The 20,232-nt window shown below is 48.0% G+C and overlaps 1 protein-coding gene across 1 annotated transcript in view; it reads right to left on the bottom strand.

Moving 5' to 3' along the window:
• The window catches only part of LOC144490681 (unconventional myosin-X-like), a gene marked incomplete at both ends in the record, with an annotated part of 28,163 nt that extends 9,485 nt beyond the window's left edge, over window positions 1–18,678 (bottom strand). The window contains 3 exons of the mRNA XM_078208381.1: window positions 1,110–1,224; window positions 17,260–17,384; window positions 18,526–18,678. Of these exons, the coding sequence (XP_078064507.1) occupies window positions 1,110–1,224; window positions 17,260–17,384; window positions 18,526–18,678 (393 nt within the window). The remainder of the gene's footprint in view (window positions 1–1,109; window positions 1,225–17,259; window positions 17,385–18,525) is intronic.
• Between the last annotated feature and the right edge of the window lie 1,554 nt (window positions 18,679–20,232).

The following is a 20,232-nucleotide window of genomic DNA, read 5'->3' as shown; positions in this document are numbered from 1 at the left end:
AAGGCACAAGTCAGGAGTGTAATGGAACACTCCCCACTTACCTGGATGGGTGCAGCTTCAACAACAATTAAGAAGCTTGACACCACCCAGGACAAAGCAGCCCGCTTGATTGGCACCCCATCCACAAACATCCACTCCCTCCACCACCGATGCTCAGTAGCAGCAATGTGTACTATCTACAAGATGCACTGCAGCAATTCACCAAAGATCCTTAGACAGCACCTTCCAAATCCATGACCACTTCCATCTAGAAGGACAAGGACAGCAGATAAATGGGAACACCACCACCAGCAAGTTCCCCTCCAAGTCACTCACCATCCTGACTTGGAAATGTATCCGCATTCCTTCGCAGTCGCTGGGTCAAAATCCTGGAATTTCTTCCCTAACGGCATTGTGGGTCAACCCACCGCACACGAACTGCAGCAATTCAAGAAGGCAGCTCACCACCACCTTTTCAAGGGCAACTAGGGATGGGCAATAAATGCTGGCCAGCCAGAGACACCCATGCCCCACGAATGAATAAAAGAAAGACTTGATGGGCTGAATGGCCTAATCTACTCCTCCTGTGGTTTTATGGCATCACTCTAGAGCAATAAGCAGTTAGGAAGGCCAGTGGTACGTTGGCCTTGATTGCAAGAGGACTTTAGTACAGGAGCAAGGATGGCTTACTGCAGCAGTACAGGGCCTTGGTGAGAGCAGACCTGGAACTAGATTTGCAGCACTATTCACTATGTGTTGCACAGAGGCAGCTTGCCATTGGCTGGTGTGGGGATGAGGAGAAATCCCTCCACTCAGAGGGTGGTGAAGCTGTGGAATTCTCTCCCACAGGAAGCTCTGGAGGGCAAATCACCCAATGTGTTTAGGAAGGAAAGAGAGAGATTTGTAGACGCTAAGGGAGCTGAAGGGAATGAGGAGAGCGCTGGTGTTAACATAGAGGATCAGCCATGATTATATTGAATGTTTCTGTTTCTGGAGAAGGTGGAAAGGGCTGAGATGATGTCATGTATACGGAGTCAGGTGGGGTAAAAGCTGAAGACAAAGAAAATCCAATCAAACGCTCTTTCCAAGTGAAATATTGATTTCATTGTTGTGGGTTAACCCTCACTGACCTTACTCTTCCCCAAACGCCAGTGAGAATTGCAATCGTCATAGAGTTTCAGCAGCATTATGCATCGCTCTTTCCCACCCTCTGGAATGTTACGATTTTTCAGCAGCATCTTGTACCTAAAGACAGATGAAAACATCATTAACTTACTTCAATGATGATGCTGGTTTCTCTCTTGTCCAAAAGCACGATTGAAGGAACCATTTCACTTTGCACCGGGTGCCAATATGTCCCAGACAGCAATGGACTGGGAGTAGATAGGAACATTTGGGTTGGAGTAGAAGTAGGCCATTCGGCCCCTCGAGCCTGCCCCGCCATTCAATAAGATCATGGCTGATCTGTTTGTGTTTATAATTCCACATTCCCATCTACCCCCAATAATCTTTGACTTCCTTTCCGAACATGAATCTATCCACCTCCGCCTTAAAAATATTCAGTGACCCTGTCTCCACCGCTCTCTGAGACAGAGTTCCAACTCACAGAACCCACTGAGAGATGAAATTTCTCCTCATCTCTGCACTAAAAGGGTGACCCCGAATTTTTAAACAATGCCCCCTGGTTCTGGACTCACAGTAAGAAGTTTAACAACACCAGGTTAAAGTCCCTCAGGTTTATTTGGTAGCAAAAGCCACACAAGCTTTCGGAGCTGCAAGCCCCTTCTTCAGGTGAGTGGGAATTCTGTTCACAAACAGAGCATATAAAGACACAGACTCAATTTACATGAATAATGGTTGGAATGCGAATACTTACAACTAATCAAGTCTTTAAGAAACAAAACAATTGAGTGGAGAGAGCATCAAGACAGGCTAAAAAGATGTGTATTGTCTCCAGACAAGACAGCCAGTGAAACTCTGTGGGGGTTACAGATAGTGTGACATGAACCCAATATCCTGGTTGAGGCCGTCCTCGTGTGTGCGGAACTTGGCTAGGACTCACCTCCCACAGGAGGAAACATCCTTTCCCCATCCACATTGTCAATACCATTTAGAATCTTTTAAACTTCAATCAAGTCACCCCTCACTCTTCCAAACTCCAGTGGGAACAAGCCCAGTCTGTACAATCTTTCCTCATTCCAGGCTTTTGGAAGCAAAAACAAGAAGGCAGATTACTACCTGAATGGCTGTAAATTGGGAGAGGGGAGTGTGCAGAGGGACCTGGGTGTCCTTGTGCACCAGTCGCTGAAGGTAAGCATGCAGGTGCAGCAGGCGGTAAAAAAGGCAAATGGTATGCTGGCCTTCATTGTGAGAGGTTTCGAGTACAGGAGCAGGGATGTGTTGTTGCAGCTGTACAGGGCCTTGGTGAGGCCACAGCTAGAGTATTGTGTGCAGTTTTGGTCTCCTTTTCTGAGGAAGGATGTTCTTGCTCTCGAGAGAGTGCAGCAAAGGTTTACCAGGCTGATTCCGGGGATGGTGGGACTGATGTATGAGGAGAGATTGACTAGGTTAGGATTGTTTTCGCTGGAGTTCAGACAAATGAGGGGGGATCTCATAGAGACTTATAAAATTCTAACAGGACTAGACAGGGTAGATGCAGGGAGGATATTCCCGATGGTGGGGGAATCCAGAACCAGGGGTCACAGTCTGAGGATTCAGGGTAGACCGTTTAGGACGGAGATGAGGAAACATTTCTTCACCCAAAGAGTGGTGAGTCTGTGGAATTCATTACCACAGGAAGTAGTTGATGCCAAAACATTGAATGTATTCAAGAGGCAGCTGGATATAGCACTCGGGGCAAATGGGATCAAAGGTTATGGGGAAAAAGCAGCATTAGGCTATTGAGTTGGATGATTTGCCATGACCGTAATGAACGGCGGAGCAGGCTCGTAGGGCCGAATGGCCTCTTCCTGCTCCTATCTTCTATGTTTCTATTTTTCTATGTGTCAATCCAGTAAACCTCCTCTCAACCTCCTCCAATGGATTTATGTTTAGGACTTAGCTGATGATAAATGCCGATTGGTCCAAATTCCAGAAGGGAAACTTGAAACAACAGCCCTCTACTGTATTTATGCAACTTTGTATAGTATGTGGAAAGGTTTATAATCCAGAGAATGATGTCCCCGACCTGGTGATTTTATTAAGAAATAATACAAACAACAATAAACTAGAAGTACACCGATCTAAAACAACGGCTAAACACAGTATCACTAACTCAAATAGTTCCAAACAATGATAACTATCACTTATCTACCTTCAGAGCTAACTCTCCCCAAATGGTTCCACAACACTTTATAGATTGTAAAATTTGTAAATATCCAGTAACAGTTACCATACCCGGCAGTTTCATCTCTTTGGGATTGTTCCTGAGGTAAAAATAGCAGCTTGCTTTTCAAGGCAGCCTTTCTTCACAGATACTTCTTGCTCAGAGTTAAACAGCTACCCTGCTATTGGCTGAGTTTTTAAATTTATAACCAGCAGAAATTATTCCAATTCTTGGATTTCCCTGATACTTTCATGTCACCAATATTTTCCTGACATTTACATCCTTCCTGAAATAAGGAGGCCAAAATTACACATAGTATTCAAGAGTATTTATCTCTCCACAGATGCTGTCAGACCTGTTGAGATTTTCCAGCATTTTCTGTTTTTGTTTTGACACAGTATTCGAGATGTGGTCTCACCAATACTCTGAAGCATAACATCCTTACTTTTATGTTCCATTCCTCTCATAATAGAGGATGGCATTCCATTAGTCTTCTTAATTACTTGATGTACCTGCATATTAACTTTTTGTGACTCATGAACTAGAACATCCAGATCCCTCTGCACCTCAAGATTCTGTAGCCATTCTTGTCATGTTATTGGGGTCCTGATACCTTTAAAGATTAATCAGTACACTTGTACACACAGGAGGTGATTAACATTGCAACTATCTGTTATGGCTTCAGAAATCAAACTAACAAGAAAAATGGATCCTGTAATCCCATAATGCCTTGTCGTCCAAAGTACAGCAAACCAGACATGACATGCAAAATGTAATATATTCCTACCTATTATAAATGCCTGTTTAACAAAACATTTTCTCAATCAGGGAAGGAGGGAACACTACTTCAAAAAATACATAGGTTTGCCTTAGCTAAAACTCCGAGAGGTTCGAGAGAGCTTCTCTTCCAGTGTGGGTCATGGCGGACTTCTGGTGCTTTTACAGAGTCATGTTCAATGGAGATTGTTGACAATTTAGGACTTGTAGCAGTATCTGGAGCAAACTCCACACAGACAGTGACCCGAGCCGGGATTCGAAACCAGGTCCCTGGAGCTGTGAAGCAGCAGTGCTAACCATTGTGCTACCGTGCCACCCAATGAAGGTGAGAGAACTTCAATTTCAGTCAGAGCAGACTGAGGAGGTGAGATTGGAGTGGGAATTCCTTGATTTGGAGGTGGCACACTGGAAAAATCAGGCTCTTCCATAAGAGGTGTGAATACCGATGCAAAGTATTCATTTAGGATCTCCCCTCTTCCATTATGCTTAGAACCCAAGGGAATAGGGGAGATGCTAAATGAATACTTTGCATCGGTATTCACAAAGGAGAGAACATAAGAACATAAGAAATAGGAGCAGGAGTAGGCCATCTAGCCCCTCGAGCCTGCCCCGCCATTCAATAAGATCATGGCTGATCTGAAGTGGATCAGTTCCACTTACCCGCCTGATCCCCATAACCCCTAATTCCCTTACCGATCAGGAATCCATCTATCCGTGATTTAAACATATTCAACGAGGTAGCCTCCATCACTTCAGTGGGCAGAGAATTCCAGAGATTCACCACCCTCTGAGAGAAGAAGTTCCTCCTCAACTCTGTCCTAAACTGACCCCCCTTTATTTTGAGGCTGTGCCCTCTAGTTCTAGTTTCCTTTCTAAGTGGAAAGAATCTCTCCACCTCTACCCTATCCAGCCCCTTCATTATCTTAAATGTCTCTATAAGATCCCCCCTCAGCCTTGTAAATTCCAACGAGTACAAACCCAATCTGCTCAGTCTCTCCTCATAATCAACACCCCTCATCTCTGGTATCAACCTGGTGAACCTTCTTTGCACTCCCTCCAAGGCCAATATATCCTTCCGCAAATAAGGGGACCAATACTGCACACAGTATTCCAGCTGCGGCCTCACCAATGCCCTGTACAGATGCAGCAAGACATCTCTGCTTTTATATTCTATCCCCCTTATATAGGCCAACATCCCATTTGCCTTCTTGATCACCTGTTGTACCTGCAGACTGGGTTTTTGCGTCTCATGCACAAGGACCCCCAGGTCCCTCTACACAGCAGCATGTTGTAATTTCTTTCCATTTAGATAATAATCCAATTTGCTATTATTTCTTCCAAAGTGAATAACCTCGCATTTGTTAACGTTATACTCCATCTGCCAGATCCTCGCCCACTCACTCAGCCTGTCCAAATCTCTCTGCAGACCTTCTACGCCCTCCACACGATTGACTTTTCCACTTATCTTTGTGTCGTCAGCAAACTTTGTTACCCTACACTCAGTCCCCTCCTCCAGATCGTCTATATAAATGGTACATAGTTGAGGCCTCAGAACCGATCCCTGCGGAACGCCACTAGTTACCATCCGCCAACCAGAAAAGCACCCATTTATTCCGACTCTCTGCTTCCTGTCGGATAGCCAATCCCCAATCCATGCTAACACCCTATCCCCAACTCCGTGTGACCAAATCTTCTTCAACAACCTTTTGTGAGGCACCTTATCAAACGCCTTTTGGAAATCCAAAAACACCGCATGGTTCCCCTCCGTCAACCGCACGAGTTACATTTTCATAAAAATCCAACAAGTTGTCAAGCACGACTTTCCCCTCATGGATCCATGCTGCGTCTGCTTAATCGAACCATTCTTATCCAGATGGCCTGCTATTTCTTCTTTAATGATGGATTCCAGCATTTTCCCAACTACAGACGTTAAGCTAACCGGCCTGTAGTTACCCGCCTTTTGTCTATTTCCTTTTTTAAACAGCGGTGTAACATTAGCCGTTTTCCAATCCGCCGGCACTACCCCAGAGTCCAACGAATTTTGATCAATAATCACTAACGCATCCGCTATTACCTCTGACATTTCTTTCAGTACCCTGGGATGCATTCCATCCGAGCCCGGGGACTTGTCCACCTTCAGTCCCATTAGTCTACCAAGCACTGCCTCCCTGGTAACATTAATTGTATTGAGTACCTCTCCTCCTACCAACCCTCTATCGTTAATATTCGGTAAACTATTTGTGTCTTCCACCGTGAAGACCGACACAAAAAACTTATTTAAAGTTTCAGCCAATTCCTCATTTCCCACTATTAAATCCCCCCTCAACAAGAGGGACTTGTTGACTGGGAGTGTCTCGGAGGGAGGTGTTGACCCGTGAGAGAGAATCTCCATTACAAGGGAGGAAGTGTTAGGTTTTTTAGGTAACATTAAAACTGACAAATCCCCAGGGCCTGATGGCATCTATCCTAGACTGCTCAGGGAGACAAGAGATGTAATTGCTGGGCCTCTGACCGAAATCTTTGTCTCTTCATTGGACACAGGTGAGGTCCCTGAGGAATGGAGGATAGCGAATGTGGTCCCGTTGTTTAAGAAGGGTAGCAGGGATAACCCAGGAAATTATAGGCCGGTGAGCTTGACGCCCGTGGTAGGGAAGTTGTTGGAGAGGATTCTTAGAGACAGGATGTATGCGCATTTAGAATGGAACAATCTCATTAGTGACAGACAGCATGGTTTTGTAAGAGGGAGGTCGTGCCTTACAAATTTGGTGGAGTTTTTGAGGGAGTGACAAAAACGGTTGACGAAGGAAGGGCCGTGGATGTCGTCTATATGGATTGCAGTAAGGCATTTGACAAAGTCCCACATGGCAGGTTGGTTAAGAAGGTTAAGGCTCATGGGATACAAGGAGAGGTGGCTAGATGGGTGGAGAACTGGCTTGGCCATAGGAGTCAGAGGGTAGCAGTCGAAGGGTCTTTTTCCGGCTGGAGGTCTGTGACCAGTGGTGTTCCGCAGGGTTCTGTACTGGGACCTCCGCTATTTGTGATATATAGAAATGATTTGGAAGAAGGTGTAACTGGTGTTATCAGCAAGTTTGCGGATGACACGAAGATGGCTGGACTTGCGGATAGCGATGAACATTGTCAGACAATACAGCAGGATGTAGATAGGCTGGAAAATTGGGCGGAGAAATGGCAGATGGAATTTAATCCAGATAAATGCCAAGTGATGCATTTTGGAAGAACTAATGTAGGGGGGAGTCATACAATAAATGGCAGAGTCATCAAGAGTATAGAAACACAGAGGGACCTCGGTGCGCAAGTCCACAAGCGCATTCCAGGATTTGTGGACTTGAGCACCTAGGTCCCTCTGTGTTTCTATACTCTTGATGACTCTGCCATTTATTGTATGACTCCCCCCTACATTAGTTCTTCCAAAATGCATCACTTGGCATTTATCAGGATTGAACTCCATCTGCCATTTCTTTGCCCAAATTTCCAGCCTATCTATATCCTTCTGTAGCTTCTGACAATGCTCCTCACTATCTGCAAGTCCTGCCAATTTTGTGTCATCTGCAAACTTACTGATCATCCCAGTTACACCTTCTTCCAGATCATTTATATAAATCACAAACAGCAGAGTCCCAATACAGAGCCCTGCGGAACACCACTAGTAAGAAGTTTAACAACACCAGGTTAAAGTCCAACAGGTTTATTTGGTAGCAAAAGCCACACAAGCTTTCGAGGCTCTGAGCCCCTTCTTCAGGTGAGTGGGAATTCTGTTCACAAACAGAACTTATAAGTTCTGTTTGTGAACAGAATTCCCACTCACCTGAAGAAGGGGCTCAGAGCCTCGAAAGGTTGTGTGGCTTTTGCTACCAAATAAACCTGTTGGACTTTAACCTGGTGTTGTTAAACTTCTTACTGTGTTTACCCCAGTCCAACGCCGGCATCTCCACATCATGAACACCACTAGTCACAGGCCTCCAGCCGGAAAGAGACCCTTCGACTGCTACCCTCTGTCTTCTGTGACCAAGCCAGTTCTCCACACATCTGGCCACCTCCCCCTTTATCCCATGAGATCCAATCTTTTTCACCAGCCGACCATGAGGGACTTTGTCAAACGCTTCACTAAAGTCCATATAGACGACATCCACGGCCCTTCCCTCGTCAACCATTCTGGTCACTTCTTCAAAAAACTCCACCAGGTTAGTGAGGCATGACCTCCCTCTCACAAAACCATGCTATTGTTAATGAGTTTATTCCTTTCTAAATGTGCATACATCCTATCTCTAAGAATCTTCTCCAACAACTTCCCCACCACGGACGTCAAGCTCACCGGCCTATAATTACCCGGGTTATCCTTCCTACCCTTCTTAAATAACGGGACCACATTAGCTATCCTCCAATCCTTTGGGACCTCACCTGCGTCCAGTGACGAGACAAAGATTTGCGTCAGAGGCCCAGCGATTTCATCTCTCGTCTCCCTGAGTAGCCTTGGATAGATTCCATTAGGGCCTGGGGATTTGTCAGTCATTATATTCTCTAACAAACCTAACACTTCCTCCCTTGTAATGGAGATTTTCTCCAACGGTTCAACACTCCCCTCCGAGACACTCCCAGTCAACACATCCCTTTCCTTTGTGAATACCGACGCAAAGTATTCATTTAGGATCTCCCCTACTTCTTTGGGCTCCAAGCATAATTCCCCACTTTTGTCCCTGAGAGGTCCGATTTTTTCCCTGACAACACTTTTGTTCCTCACGTATGAATAAAATGCCTTGGGATTCTCCTTAATCCTGTCTGCCAAGGACATTTCGTGTCCCCTTTTTGCCCTTCTAATTCCCCGTTTGAGTTCTTTCCTACTTTCTTTGTACTCCTCCAGAGCTCCCTTCGTTTTTAGCTGCCTGGACGTAACATACGCCTCTCTTTTCTTTTTGACCAGTCCCTCAATTTCCCTGGTTATCCACGGTTCTCGAATCCTACCCTTCCTATCCTTCTTTTTTACAGGCACATGCCTGTCCTGCAGCCCTAACAACTGTTCCTTAAAAGACTCCCACATGCCAGATGTGGATTTACCCTCAAACAGCCTCTCCCAATCAACAGCTGCCAATTTCTGCCTAATCCCACTAAAGTTAGCCTTCCCCCAATCCAACACCTTACCCTTGGGACACCACTCATCCTTTTCCATCACTATCCTAAAGCTAACAGAATTGTGGTCACTATTTGCCACATGTTCCCCTACTGAAACTTTGAAGACCTGACTGGGCTCATTCCCCAGTACTAGGTCCAGTATAGCCCCCTCTCTAGTCGGACTATCTACATATTGTTCCAAAGAACCCTCCTGTACGCATTTTACAAATTCCACCCCATTCAGAGTCCCTGCTCTCAGCGATTTCCAGTCTATACCAGGGAAATTGAAGTCTCCCACTACAACAACCTATTTTTCCTGCACCTATCCAGTATCTCCTGACAAGGTGGCAGCACAGGTGGAGAAGGTGGTGAAGAAGGCATATGGTATGCTTGCCTTTATAGGACAGGGTATAGACTATAAAAGCTGGAGTCTGATGCTGCGGGTGTATAGAACGTTGGGTAGGCCACATTTGGAGTACTGCGTCCAGTTCTGGTCGCCACACTACCAGAAGGACGTGGGAGGGTTTAGAGAGAGTACAGAGGAGGTTTACCAGGATGTTGCCTGGTATGGAGGGTCTTAGCTATGAGGAGTGATTGGGTCAACTGGGCTTGTTCTCCCAGGAAAGACGGAGAATGAGGGAAGACCTAATAGAGGTGTACAAAATTATGAAGGGTATAGATAGGGTGAACAGTGGGAAGCTTTTTCCCAGGTCAGAAGTGACGATCACGAGGGCTAACGGGCTCATGGAGAGATGAGCAGAAAGATCAAAGACTGGAGGTTCCTGTTCAGGACGAGAGGTTCGAGTTCAGAATTATGCAACTGGAGATAAGCAAATTCCTGCTCCTATAATTGTTCAGACACTAACCCACTTTGTATACAGTCCAAACGGTCAATGATCTCACCTGCATACCACATGCTTTCTTCACCACCTTCTCCACCTGTGCTGCCACCTTCAAGGATTTGTGGACTTGCACACCTAGGTCCCTCTGTGTTTCTGTACTCTTGATGACTCTGCCATTTATTGTATGACTCCCCCCTACATTAGTTCTTTCAAAATGCATCACTTGGCATTTATCTGGATTAAATTCCATCTGCCACCTCTCCGCCCAATTTTCCAGGGATGTTTTTTACACAGAGAGTGGCGGAGGCCTGGAGTGCGCAGCCAAGTAGGGTGGTGGAGGCAGGCACGCTGGCATCGTTTAAGACTTACCTGGATAGTCACATGAGCAGTCTGGGAATGGAGGGTTACAAACGAATGGTCTTGTTGGACCAATGAGCGGCACAGGCTTGGAGGGCCGAAGGGCCTGTTTCCTGTGCTGTACTGTTCTTTGTTCTTTGTGCATCCTTAATGGAGGTTGGCTTGGCAACAGTTGGACAATATGTTTCCACCAGGTGAGATCATTGACCGTTTGGACTGTATACAAAGTGGGTTAGTGTCTGAACAATTATAGGAGCAGGAATTTGCTTATCTCCAGTTGCATAAATCTGAACTCAAACCTCTTGTCCCGAACAGGAACCTCCAGTCTTTGATCTTTCTGCTCATCTCTCCACTTGGTCGCGCTGTTGATTTTGTTCAACTTGCTGTGTTTTTGTTGGAATCAGCAGGTCAGAGCATGTGTGCAGCTGCCATCCCGTTAGTAGGAATGTGGAGATGTTTTAGTCACAGCATGTGGCATGTTTCGGGATGTCATCAGTATGTGTCCAGATGCTTTCAAATAGAGTAATGTCCTTTCAATGACCTTAAACCATTTTTCATGGTTTAAACAAATCTCTCTGTGAATCCATTGGTGGATGGATGGTAGGGCACTGAAGTGACATAATGAATTCCACTATCTATCAAAACAATTCTCAAACTGCTGAGACAAATTGAACAAAGAACAAAGAACAATACAGCACAGGAAAAGGCCCTTCGGCCCTCCAAGCCCGTGCCGCTCCCTGGTCCAAACTAGACCATTCTTTTGTATCCCTCCATTCCCACTCCGTTCATGTGGCAATCTAGATAAGTCTTAAACGTTCCCAGTGTGTCCGCCTCCACCACCTTGCCTGGCAGCGCATTCCAGGCCCCCACCACCCTCTGTGTAAAATATGTCCTTCTGATATCTGTGTTAAACCTCCCCCACTTCACCTTGAACCTATGACCCCTCGTGAACGTCACCACCGACCTGGGGAAAAGCTTCCCACCGTTCACTCTATCTATGCCTTTCATAATTTTATACACCTCTATTACACCGAGCTTAGAAGGGCTAAAAGGGGACATGAGAAGACTTTGGCGGATAGGGTTAAAGAGAATCCTAAGGCGTTCTATAGGTATGTCAAGAACAGAAGGTTGGTTAGGGCAAGTTTAGGGCCAGTTATAGATGGCAGAGGGAAGTTATGTGTGGAACCGGAGGAGATTGGTGAAGCATTGAACCAATATTTCTCTTCGGTGTTCACGCAAGGGGACATGAATATAGCTGAGGAGGACACTGGGTTGCAGGGGAGTAGAATAGACAGTATTACAGTTGATAAGGAGGATGTGCAGGATATTCTGGAGGGTCTGAAAATAGATAAATCCCCTGGTCCGGATGGGATTTATCCAAGGATTCTCTGGGAGGCAAGAGAAGTGATTGCAGAGCCTCTGGCTCTGATCTTCAGGTCGTCGTTGGCCTCTGGTATAGTACCAGAAGATTGGAGGTTAGCGAATGTTGTCCCATTGTTTAAGAAGGGGAACAGAGACTTCCCCGGGAATTATAGACCGGTGAGTCTCACTTCTGTTGTCGGCAAGATGTTGGAAAAAATTATAAGGGATAGGATTTATAGTTATTTGGAGAGTAATGAATTGATAGGTGATAGTCAGCATGGTTTTGTGGCAGGTAGGTCGTGCCTTACTAACCTTATTGAGTTTTTTGAGAAAGTGACCAAGGAGGTGGATGGGGGCAAGGCAGTGGACGTGGTATATATGGATTTTAGTAAGGCGTTTGATAAGGTTCACCATGGTAGGCTTCTGCAGAAAATGCAGATGTATGGGATTGGGGGTGATCTAGGAAATTGGATCAGGAATTGGCTAGCGGATAGGAAACAGAGGGTGGTGGTTGATAGTAAATATTCATCATGGAGTGCGGTTACAAGTGGTGTACCTCAGGGATCTGTTTTGGGGCCACTGCTGTTTGTAATATTTATTAATGATCTGGATGAGGGTATAGTTGGGTGGATTAGCAAATTTGCTGATGACACCAAAGTCGGTGGTGTGGTAGACAGTGAGGAAGGGTGTCGTAGTTTGCAGGAAGACTTAGACAGGTTGCAAAGTTGGGCCGAGAGGTGGCGGATGGAGTTTAATGCGGAGAAGTGTGAGGTAATTCACTTTGGTAGGAATAACAGATGTGTTGAGTATAGGGCTAACGGGAGGACTTTGAATAGTGTGGAGGAGCAGAGGGATCTAGGTGTATGTGTGCATAGATCCCTGAAAGTTGGGAATCAAGTAGATAAGGTTGTTAAGAAGGCATATGGTGTCTTGGCGTTTATTGGTAGGGGGATTGAATTTAGGAGTCGTAGCGTTATGTTGCAACTGTACACAACTCTGGTGCGGCCGCACTTGGAGTACTGTGTGCAGTTCTGGTCCCCACATTACAGGAAGGATGTGGAGGCTTTGGAGAGGGTGCAGAGGAGGTTTACCAGGATGTTGCCTGGTATGGAGGGGAGATCCTATGAGGAGAGGCTGAGGGATTTGGGATTGTTTTCGCTGGAAAGGCGGCGGCTAAGAGGGGATCTTATTGAAACATATAAGATGATTAGAGGTTTAGATAGGGTGGATAGTGATAGCCTTTTTCCTCTGATGGAGAAATCCAGCACGAGGGGGCATGGCTTTAAATTGAGGGGGGGTAGTTATAGAACCGATGTCAGGGGTAGGTTCTTTACCCAGAGGGTGGTGAGGGATTGGAATGCCCTGCCAGCATCAGTTATAAATGCGCCTAGTTTGGGGGCGTTTAAGAGATCCGTAGATAGGTTCATGGACGAAAAGAAATTGGTTTAGGTTGGAGGGTCACAGTTTTTTTTTTTAACTGGTCGGTGCAACATCGTGGGCCGAAGGGCCTGTTCTGCGCTGTAATGTTCTATGTTCTATTAAGTCTCCCCTCATCCTCCGTCTTTCCAGGGAGAACAACCCAAGTTTACCCAATCTCTCCTCATAACTAAGCCCCTCCTTACCAGGCAACATCCTGGTAAACCTCCTCTGTCCTCTCTCCAAAGCCTCCACGTCCTTCTGGTAGTGTGGCGACCAGAACTGGACGCAGTATTCCAAATGCGGCCGAACCAACGTTCTATACATCTGCAACATCAGACCCCAACTTTTATACTCTATGCCCCGTCCTATAAAGGCAAGCATGCCATATGCCTTCTTCACCACCTTCTCCACCTGTGACGTCACCTTCAAGGATCTGTGGACTTGCACACCCAGGTCCCTCTGCGTATCTACACCCTTTATGGTTCTGCCATTTATCGTATAGCTCCTCCCTACATTATTTCTACCAAAATGCATCACTTCGCATTTATCAGGATTGAACTCCATCTGCCATTTCTTTGCCCAAATTTCCAGCCTATCTATATCCTTCTGTAGCTTCTGACAATGCTCCTCACTATCTGCAAGTCCTGCCAATTTTGTGTCATCTGCAAACTTACTGATCACCCCAGTTACACCTTCTTCCAGATCGTTTATATAAATCACAAACAGCAGAGGTCCCAATACAGAGCCCTGCTGAACACCACTAGTCACAGGCCTCCAGCCGGAAAAAGACCCTTCCACTACCACCCTCTGTCTTCTGTGACCAAGCCAGTTCTCCACACATCTAGCCACCTCCCCCTTTATCCCATGAGATCCAACCTTTTTCACCAGCCTACCATGAGGGACTTTGTCAAACGCTTTACTAAAGTCCATATAGACGACATCCACGGCCCTTCCCTCGTCAACCATTCTAGTCACTTCTTCAAAAAACTCCACCAGGTTAGTGAGGCATGACCTCCCTCTCACAAAACCATGCTGACTATCGTTCATGAGTTTATTCCTTTCTAAATGCGCATACATCCTATCTCTAAGAATCTTCTCCAACAACTTTTAGGTGTAGGTTAGAGGGATTAGTGGGTAAAATATGTGGGGGTAGGGCCTGGGTGGGATTGTGGTCGGTGCAGACTCGATGGGCCGAATGGCCTCCTTCTGCACTGTAGGGTTTCTATGATTCTATGATTTCTATAACTTCCCCACCACGGACGTCAAGCTCACCGGCCTATAATTTCCTGGGTTATCCTTCCTACCCTTCTTAAATAACGGGACCACATTAGCTATCCTCCAATCCTCTGGGACCTCACCTGTGTCCAGTGACGAGACAAAGGTTTGCGTCAGAGGCCCAGCGATTTCATCTCTCGTCTCCCTGAGCAGCCTTGGATAGATTCCATCAGGCCCTGGGGATTTGTCAGTCTTTATATTGAGGTCCATTGTCTGTCACAAGTTGTTCTGTAATTTGTAACAGCTGAACATTTCTCTCTGAATTGTGCTCTCAGCAGAAATAGAGGCCATTTGGAATGAGCATTCACAACCACCAGGAACATTGCATCGACCTTCACATCGACCAGCAAAATCAACACAAATGCACTGCCAAGGGTTTTCCGGACCATCCCATGGATGGAGAGGTTCCAGCTGAAGCATGTTCCTCACATTGGCATGAAGAACAAGGTCTGGTCTTGGCTTCAATGCCTTGGTCCAGGACAGGCCACCAAAACTAGCTCCTGGCGATCTCTTCCATGCGACCTATACCACAGTGTCCTGAATGCAGTGGCTTCCTCAATGGTGGTGGGATAATAACTGCATTCCCCAAAGTAAACATTCTGAAGTGATGGAGAACTCCATCCTCCCAAAAACCTAAGAATGAATGTCAGGTGAGACTTGGAAGTTCATGGAAGCGTTTCCAGGTATCACAAGGTCCATGACTTTGGACAATGTTGGGTCAATGTGAGGGGCCTTCTTGATTTGGACTGGAGTGCTGAGCATGTTCCATGTGTGCCAAGTAGCAGATGTCTTTATGATCAGCGTGCCTTTAGCCGACTGATAGCGACAGCTTCGAAAGACCATCCGCATTGTCGTACAGGTAGATTGTCAATATTTCATGTCATGAGTGAGCGCTCCTGCTTACAGCTAAAGAGGGATACCTGTGTGTGGACCTAATGGTTACCAGCTGTGAAATGAATCTGCCAGAATAACTCAGCAGCCCCATGAGCGGGTGAAGCTGGTGGACATTGTGTGAAGCTGGCGCATCCACAATAACCCTGGCGGGTACTTTCTGAAGCCCAGCAGAACCAATGATGCCCTGAGTATTCACAGAAAAACTGGCATTTATCTTCGAGGACAGAGGGCGCTCTTCAGACTAATGGGAGGTGGGATGTGCCAGGAACTCACCGGTAGTTTGTACACAAGGTGACTCTGGAAATTCCAGGGGTTTCTCCAATCAGGAGACTGAATCCCCGATGGAATTTCAGAGTCTATAATATGGAATGGAAGTACAGTGGGTCCTGGGGCTGTTAACTCCCAGTTTATATCAATATTTATAAAATTCCCTTTGAAAGTTCCTGCTGAATCTGCTTCCACCACTCTGTCAGGCAGCACCTGCCAATCCGCAACTCACTCACACTCCTCTGCTCCTTTCTAATGATCCCAAACCCTGTTCCTTTATTTACCAATCCTCCTGTCACTCTGTCAAGATATTTCCAAATGCTTTCTCCTGAAACTACCCATGGTCGGCTTATGATGAAAGTGAGGAGGTGTGGGATTGAGGGAAAGTTGGCCGATTGGATAGGTAACTGGCTGTCTGACCGAAGACAGAGGGTGGTGGTCGATGGAAAATTTTCGGATTGGAGGCAGGTTGCTAGCGGTGTGCCGCAGGGATCAGTGCTTGGTCCTCTGCTCTTTGTGATTTTTATTAATGACTTAGAGGAGGGGGCTGAAGGGTGGATCAGTAAATTTGCTGATGACACCAAGATTGGTGGAGTAGTGGATGAGGTGGAGGGCTGTTGTAGGCTGCAAAGAGACATAGATAGGATGCAAAGCTGGGCTGAAAAATGGCAAATGGAGTTTAACCCTGATAAATGTGAGGTGATTCATTTTGGTAGGACTAATTTAAATGTGGATTACAGGGTCAAAGGTAGGGTTCTGAAGACTGTGGAGGAACAGAGAGATCTTGGGGTCCATATCCACAGATCTCTAAAGGTTGCCAGTCAAGTGGATAGAGCTGTGAAGAAGGCCTATAGTGTGTTAGCTTTTATTAACAGGGGGTTGGAGTTTAGGAGCCGTGGGGTTATGCTGCAACTGTACAGGACCTTGGTGAGACCACATTTGGAATATTGTGTGCAGTTCTGGTCACCTCACTATAAGAAGGATGTGGAAGCGCTGGAAAGAGTGCAGAGGAGATTTACCAGGATGTTGCCTGGTTTGGAGGGTAGGTCATATGAGGAAAGGTTGAGGGAGCTAGGGCTGTTCTCTCTGGAGCGGAGGAGGCTGAGGGGAGACTTAATAGAGGTGTATAAAATGATGAAGGGGATAGATAGAGTGAACGTTCAAAGACTATTTCCTCGGGTGGATGGAGCTATTACAAGGGGGCATAACTATAGGGTTCGTGGTGGGAGATACAGGACGGATATCAGAGGTAGGTTCTTTACGCAGAGAGTGGTTGGGGTGTGGAATGGACTGCCTGCAGTGATAGTGGAGTCAGACACTTTAGAAACATTTAAGCGGTTATTGGATAGGCACATGGAGCACACCAGGATGATAGGGAGTGGGATAGCTTGATCTTGGTTTCAGATAAAGCTCGGCACAACATCGTGGGCCGAAGGGCCTGTTCTGTGCTGTACTGTTCTATGTTCTATGTTCTATTCCCCACAGCACTCCCAGTAGCCCAGCAAATTCTTGTTTAATTTCCTCCCAATCCCTCCCACTGCTTGCTCTTTATGAGGGAATTTGCAGATATAAAATCTGAGACATTTAAATGTTTTTAAGAGGTGTTCACAAGAGAGGGAAGTATCCAATTCACACCTGAGATAAAATTCCTGGAATGGCCGCCGCACTGGGAATCCTGCCCGTCGGATTTTCACCATCTCCAACATTCCAGAGTAACGCAGCTGGTTTCGAACCACTCCCTCGTCAAACCGCTCCGGCATCTGGTAATAACAAAAAGAGCCTTCATTCTCATTGTTTTCCTAATTTACACCTCCTCCCTCTTCCAAAACTGGAGGCTGAGAGTGAGTTGCATCCCAGGATAATCGAAACAACAGCTTAATCAAAACAGTTAAATCTTTCAACATACCTGATCACAAAACACTCGACAAACACACAACAGAGTTCCTGTGAATTCCAAATATACAATCCTCTGAGGGGAAGTGAGCCTATCCTTTCCCGGGGAGAGTGAGCTGACAGTAATGACAGAAAATCTCTGAATCATAGTGTTAACGCACCTCCTGTTACTGCACCCCCCATTAGCCCACCCCCGTTACTGCACCCCCATTACCGCACCCCCCGGTACCGCATCCCCTGTTACTGCACCCCCCATTACCGCACCGCCTTATTACCGCACCTCCCCATTACCACACCTTGCCACTGCCACAACCACCATTACAGCACCTTCCCATTACCGCACTTCCCCGTTACAACACCTCCCCATTACCGCACCTCCTCATCGTCACCGCACCCCCCCTTTACCACACCCCCGCATTACCGCACCCCCATTACCGCACTCCCCGTTACTGCACCCCCTGTTGCCGCACTCCCCGTTACCACAACTCCCCGTTACCGCACCTCCCTGTTACCACAGCTCCCCATTACTGCACCCCCACTACTGCATCCCCCATTACCGCACCTCCCCGTTACCGCACTCCCCTTTACAGCACCTCCCCGTTTCAGCACCTCTCCGTTACCTCACCCCCCATTACCGCACCTTCCCGTTACCCCACCCCCCCATTACCGCACCACCCCGTTACCCCACCCCCCCCATTACAGCACCACCCCATTACAGCACCTCCCCGCTACCGCACCTCCCCGCTACCGCACCCCCCATTACCGCACACCCCGTTACCGCATCCCGCGGTTAACGCACCTCCCCATTACCGCACCCCTCGTTATGGTTGTTTTGGCCATGCTAAATTCCCCTTATTGTCCCAAGATGTGTAGATTAGGGGGATTAGCAGGATAAATGTGTGGAGTTATGGGGATAGGGCGTGGGTGGGATGCTCTGTTGGAGAGTGGGTGTAGACCTGATGGGCCAAATGGCCTCCTGCTGCACTGTAGAGATTCTGTGATTCATACTGAACTCAGGAAGTTAACTCGGCTTCCATTGATGCTGCCAGACTGGCTGAATCTTTTCCAGAACTTTCTCTTTTTATTGGTGTTTTCTTTTCTTTCATCTCCATTAATGCAAAAACAGAAAATGCGGGAAAAAGCTGGCAGCCCTATCAGTATCTGTTCAGAAAGAATCAGAGGGTCTGATAGTTGCTCCTGATTCCCATGCGCAGAGAAAGAATTCCCGTCTCTGCCATTCCGACTTCAAGATGGCCGCTTGTGGATTGGATTTTCATTGGGGAGAGTTGGGGGAGGGGGGGGGGGGGGGGGGGGGGGATGGGGCTTGATTGGAGGCTGGGCCCTTCCCGATGGAGCGAGTGCAGAGGCTGCTGGGTGTGGAGACCCCTCCTCTGTGATAGGATCGATTAGGAAAAGAATAAAACACAAAGAGTCCTCACCCCCCCACTCCCCTCACCCCCCACTCCCCTCACCCCCCCACCCCCCTCACTCCCCACTCCCCTAACCCCCCAGCCCCCCACTCCCCTCAACCCCCACTCCCCCCATATCCCACTCCCCTCACCCCCCACTCCCCTCACCCCTCACACCCCACTCCCCTCACACCCCACTCTCATCACCCCCCGCTCCTCTCACCCCCACTCCCCTCACACCCCACTCCAAAGAACAAACAAAGAACAAAGAACAATACAGCACAGGAACAGGCCCTTCGGCCCTCCAAGCCCGCGCCACTCCCTGGTCCAAACTAGACTATTCTTTTGTATCCCTCCATTCCCACTCCGTTCATCACCCACATCTCCCTTCACCACCCACTCCCTTCCCCCCACTCCCCACACCCCCCACCCTCCTCACCCCCACACCCTTCACACCCCACACCCTTCATCCCCCCGCTCCCTTCACCCCCCCGCTCCCTTCACCCCCGCTCCCCTCACCCCCCGCTCCCCTCACCCCCGCTCCCCTCACCCCCCGCTCCCCTCACCCCCCGCTCCCCTCACCCCCCGCTCCCCTCACCCCCCGCTCCCCTCACCCCCCGCTCCCCTCACCCCCCACCCTCCTCACCCCCACTCCCCTCACCCCCACTCCCCTCACCCCCACTCCCCTCACCCCCACTCCCCTCACCCCCACTCCCCTCACCCCCACTCCCCTCACCCCCCACCCCCTTCACCCCCTACTCCCTACACCCCCACTCCCCTCACACCCCCGCTCCCTTCACCCTCCCGCACCCTTCAACCCCCACTCTCTTCAGCCCCCACTCCCCTCACCCCCACTCCCCTCATCCCCGCCCCCTCACCCCCCACTCCCTTCACCCCTCACTCCCCTCACCCCCCCTCCCCTCACCCCCCACTCCCCTCACCCTCACTCCCCTCAACCCCCCACTCCCCTCACCCTCACTTCCCTCACCCCCTCCACTCCCCTCACCCCCCCCACCCCCCTCACCCCCCCACTCCCCTCACCCCCCCCACTCCCCTCACCTCCCACTCCCCTTACCCCCATCCCCTCACCCCCACTCCCCCCACCCCCCTCAGAAGTCTCTGTCTTTATATTTCCAGCTTTTACATTCCTTCTCAATATTTTGATTGATTTTATTTTCTATCGAATCTGCTGACTTCTGAGGGGGGTGGGGGGAGTGGGGGTGAGGGGATGGGGGGTAAGGGGAGTGGGAGGTGAGGGGAATCTGCCGACCGGCCGTCATGTTTTTACATAATTATCAGCTTTTTC

This window comes from Mustelus asterias, unplaced genomic scaffold (assembly GCF_964213995.1).
Source record: "Mustelus asterias unplaced genomic scaffold, sMusAst1.hap1.1 HAP1_SCAFFOLD_3597, whole genome shotgun sequence".
NCBI classification, from domain to species: Eukaryota; Metazoa; Chordata; class Chondrichthyes; order Carcharhiniformes; family Triakidae; genus Mustelus; species Mustelus asterias.
Note: the sequence above shows the minus strand (reverse complement) of the source record. Positions and strands in the feature narration are given on the sequence as shown.